Below are 4,698 nucleotides of genomic sequence, written 5' to 3' on the forward strand. Positions count from 1 at the left end.
CATTTAAAAAAAAAAAAAAAGAAATTAAACATTATAAACCTATGTATAATTCTGAGTTTCAAACATTATAAGCTAAATTCTTTCCAATGATATATTCCATATATAAACCATTAAGAAAAGAAGGATGAAATTTTATGTTCTGTCTGGTTCTATACAAAGTAGCTAAACACTGGAAAAGAAAAAATAATTCCATGAGAAGGACAAAAGCATACCGGTTATTTTTCAAAACAACTTAATAGAAATAATTTTAGAAATGGTGTTTTTTTTGTTTTTTGTTTTTTTAACTTTTAAATGCAGACTAAGTTCCAAGCAAAGAAAAAAACAAGTGAAAAAAAACTTATTAATGGAAACAATTCAGTATGCTCATTAAATCTAATAATAGAAAAAATCTCACTGGATATTCAATAATATTAAGGAGTTACTGTTGAGTTTTTTAAGATGTGACAATGATATTGCGGTTATGTTTAAAAAAGAGATCTTACTCTGACAAATTTACAGATGAAATGATACAATGTTTGGGATTTGCTTAATGATTATCCAATAGGAGGACTGGAGTCAAGAAAGCATGTATGGGGGGTGTAATTAAGCAAGTGTGGTCATGTGTCAGTAACTGTTGAAAATACAAGATGGACATTCAGAGATATGATATATCCTACTTGGATATGTTTAAAATTTTCCATAATAAAAATAAATTGCAATCAAATACTGTAAAATCTATTAAATGAAATAAAATGGAAGTAGCAGGTCCTGCAGTTCTCACCACTTCTGACCCTTACATATAATTTCTACAGAGATAAAATATTTAGAGAAAAATACTTCTTGTGAGAAAGCAGGATCAGCTTCAAGAAGTTACAGTAAAGAACAGTTATCAACACTACAAAATACACTAGTCTACTTGCTCCAATATTATCCTTAAAAGGAAATTACTAGATGCTTTTAAAAGGAGAAAAAAACTGTTTTTGTAAAAAGTGAGTAATTACTCAAGAGGCGACATTTGTTCAAAGCATTAATGTAAAGTCCAAGGTTACTGATACCACAACGACATGCTCAACACCTTTGTCAGCCTAGGAAGATAAAATGGTTAGGCTTCACCTGCCACTCTCCTACCCATCTGGCAAGGATGCACCAAGGCCAGCTAACAGAAGGCTCACCATATGGTTTGAATTTCCCTGGATGACATACTGGCCTACAGAATGCTTAATATGAACATACTTAGTCATTGCCAGTATTTCCCAGAGGCCCTCTTTTAGAAGAGAGGTTGATTGTTTGCAATGCAAAAACTAACTACGCCAGGAAACATTTCTGAAATGTTATCTGAGGTAGAATAGAGTGCTGTGGAGCTCTTGAGAAGTTACCTTCACAAAGCTGTTGACAGCCATGATGGCCATGTCTGGCTGACTCTTAGCATAGTTCATCAAGTAAAGATACACAAGTTTCTTCAGTTCCAGGTTGTCAGTCTGCATACAGTTCACTACATCTGGAAAGAGAGAGCTGCAGAAAGAGAAAAAAAGAGAGAAGGAAAGTGAATAGATGCTGGTGTCAAGCTGTTTGATATAAGAGTTATTTTACAGAGTAATTCTGATGCAAGGACAAATATCCCAATAGGGATAATTACTATGAAATGTAATCACTAGAGAAATTGTAGTATTGGTCCCAAGGTCTCCAAAATTAGATTTTTTAAAAATCTATTATAAAAAATCAAACAAAAGTTTAGAAAGAAAAGTATAATGAACTCCATATACCCATCATCCAGCTGCCACCAGTATCAATCCATGCCCAGTCTTATCTATATCCCCAATCCACTGTCTCCCCACTGCATCCCATCCAGCTGCTCCGGATCAATTTTTAAACAAATCTTTGCAATCACATCATTTCATCTACTTCAGTGTAGATGCTTAGGAATCATTTTTCAAAATCACAATACCATTATCAAACCAATAAATTAACAATAATTCTTCATAACAATCCACTGTAGTTCAAGCACTATAGTTATAATGCTTATTAATGCTCATATTCTTCCATCACTGACGAGTGGGAACTTATTCAGTTGGCTCTAAAGTCCGTATCATGTGCTACTTTATTTTCAATAGCTTCCTTGCTTTATGGTGTGGTCAGATACTCTATCCAACCTGATTTTGCACATTTCTTACCCCAGACCTGGAATCCTGATTCCATTTTAGTAGAATTTATTAATTTGTTTTTAAAGTTACACATTCAGAAAAATGAGGATCTGAATGTTAACAAATAAGAAAGGAGTTTATATCTTTCCCAAGTTCTAGTCATTTCATGATTTACACCATTCTTCTAAAAAGCCATAGAAAAGAAATTTATAGTTCCATTCACAAAATAGCACCATTAGCTGAGTGTAGAAGGGTTGAACCTAGAGGATTTAAAAAAAAAAAAAAAAAAAGGCTGCATTTTTTAAATACAGGCTAACTATAATTTTATGGGAATTTAGCAATTAGCCTTATTAAAGTACATAATAAATTTTAAATGCTTCTGCTAAAAGGGCATGGAGGCCACATCTCCTGACCTCCTCTAACCCCACAAGAGGAAGACAGGATCACTATCAACAGCCCAAGGCCTATTCCTGCAAGGCCAGACATGCTGCCTCTCCCTCCAGCCCTTTCACCAACCGTTCCTCCCAAAGTACCCACCACCTCTCTCCTGGGTCCAATAATTTACTGCAGTGGCCACACAAAACTCACAGATTACAGGGTTTATTAGGGAAGCACAGGCTACAATTCAAGTTCAGGAAAAATGCTGTCTCTCTCCCAGCCCACAGTCTCTCACAGTCTCTCTCCCAACAGCGAGTGTCCCTCCGTGTCTCACTCAGCAATGCGTGTCTCTTGAATCTCTTTCCAAGCAGCACGTGTCTCTTTCAAGAGCACGTGTCTCTTTCAGCAGCATGTTTTCCTCAACCAGCAGTCAGAGAGAGATGACTTCTGCCTCTAGGAGGCCTCCTTTTGAACCTGGCAGAGTGGCCAAACTAGCCAATCACAGCATCAGAACGCTAAGCACCTGAGAGAGAGTGAGAACCTCCAAGAACACTGTTTTGTGTCACTCCCAACAGAAATACTCCAGGTGGACAACTTTAGCAATCAGGAGCTTCTCAGTTGCTCATAGCAAATCCCACCTTGGAGTTTACAAAGACTTATGGGTAGAAAAGCCACACTAAGTAATTTACTATACTGCAGCTTCTAAAAATCTTACTACTAGCACAGAAAAAAAGAGAAACAAATGTTAATTATTTCTACAGTAAAAGAATAACTGAAATAACCAGCCACAGGGAATAGTTCTTATTGACATAAAATCAGGATACAGAAATAGGAAGATGGACCACGGGTCAAAGGATTGATGCCTCTCCAATGAGCCAATGACTCTGTCCTGGAAGGCAGACTACTGTTTAACTTGCACTGTATGGTACTTAGTGTAGTTTCATGTATAGTTAAAAACCTTAATGGAAGATCTTGAGCACCATGCTCATAGAGGAATTTTCTTTCCATTTCCCAGCCAAATAGGTCATGTACAAAACAACTATAAAACCAGCAAATAAATGTAAAACATTTAACCAACAGTATTTTTAAGATACTAAATTATTTCATTCAAACAACTTGCACAAGAACAAGATTCAGAATGGTCAAAGTGCTAGAGGCAGAAATTATTAAGTGCCAATCTATAAAGCTAGACACCTGTGCTGTTGAATATAGTAGCTACAACTTACATAAGGCTACTGATCACCTGCAGTGTGGCTAGTCCAAACAAATATGTGATATAAACATGAAACAGACACTGGAAATTGAGAGAATTTGTTAAAATTAGATCAACCTTACAAGAGATGCTAAAGGGAGTCCTTCAGATAGAGAACCAACAAGAGCAGACCAACAACCAATGATTAATATACCTGACAACATGACCCAGAAACCAACAGTTTTGGAAGTATCCAAAATAAAATAAGCTTATAAGGTTGTAAGTAGGAAACCAGAGACATCAACTGGTAAATGAGGACAGCTACAAACCAAAAAGAGGGAATAAATAGTGTAGGTACAGAAATTCCAAATGGTGAGGTAGTCAAGGCAATTTTCAGATTGTTAGAACAGACTATTCTAAACTTGAAAAGAAAACTGTAAATCAAAACAACCTATGTGCCCATTAACAGAAGAATGGATAAGCAAACTATGGTACATACACACAATGGAATACTATGCAATACTAAAGAATTATGTAGTATCTATAGGACCGCATAACGTGGATGAACTTGGAGGACATTATACTGAATGAAATAAGTCAATCACAGAAGGACAAATATTGTATTAGTCCATTATTGTAAAAACTCAAGGAAAGGTTTACATATGGAAGGAATTTTTCTTTGCTGGCTACCAGGGGTGGGAGGGGAGAGGAGGTAACACTGTTAGATAGGTAGAGATAAGTATCGATTTGGGTAAAGAGAAGGGCAATGTAATATGGCAGCATTGAGGATGAGAAAGACATAGAGAGTTACATGGGCAGTACAGAAAACAAATATGAACTCTTTTGCATATACAGTACTGAGTTGTCAGTGAAAGCAAACATGGGTATAGGGACGGATAGATAGGTGAACAAGCTAAACAATTAGGTATGTCTACAATTAGGAGAGTGTATCCAGGATCATATATAGGGTTGGCAGACAATGGGCCTATAAGTTCATGTGAATGATCA

The 4,698-nt window shown here is 36.2% G+C and overlaps 1 protein-coding gene across 1 annotated transcript in view; it reads right to left on the minus strand.

Annotated features, from left to right (window-relative positions):
* The window catches only part of AP2B1 (adaptor related protein complex 2 subunit beta 1), a 171,184-nt gene that overhangs the window by 151,954 nt on the left and 14,532 nt on the right, over positions 1-4,698 (minus strand). The window contains exon 3 of the mRNA XM_007947936.1: positions 1,356-1,491. Within this exon, the coding sequence (XP_007946127.1) occupies positions 1,356-1,491 (136 nt within the window). The remainder of the gene's footprint in view (positions 1-1,355; positions 1,492-4,698) is intronic.

Source organism: Orycteropus afer, unplaced genomic scaffold, assembly GCF_000298275.1.
Source record: "Orycteropus afer afer isolate SDZICR_OR568_19922 unplaced genomic scaffold, OryAfe1.0 scaffold00196, whole genome shotgun sequence".
Taxonomy (NCBI): domain Eukaryota; kingdom Metazoa; phylum Chordata; class Mammalia; order Tubulidentata; family Orycteropodidae; genus Orycteropus; species Orycteropus afer.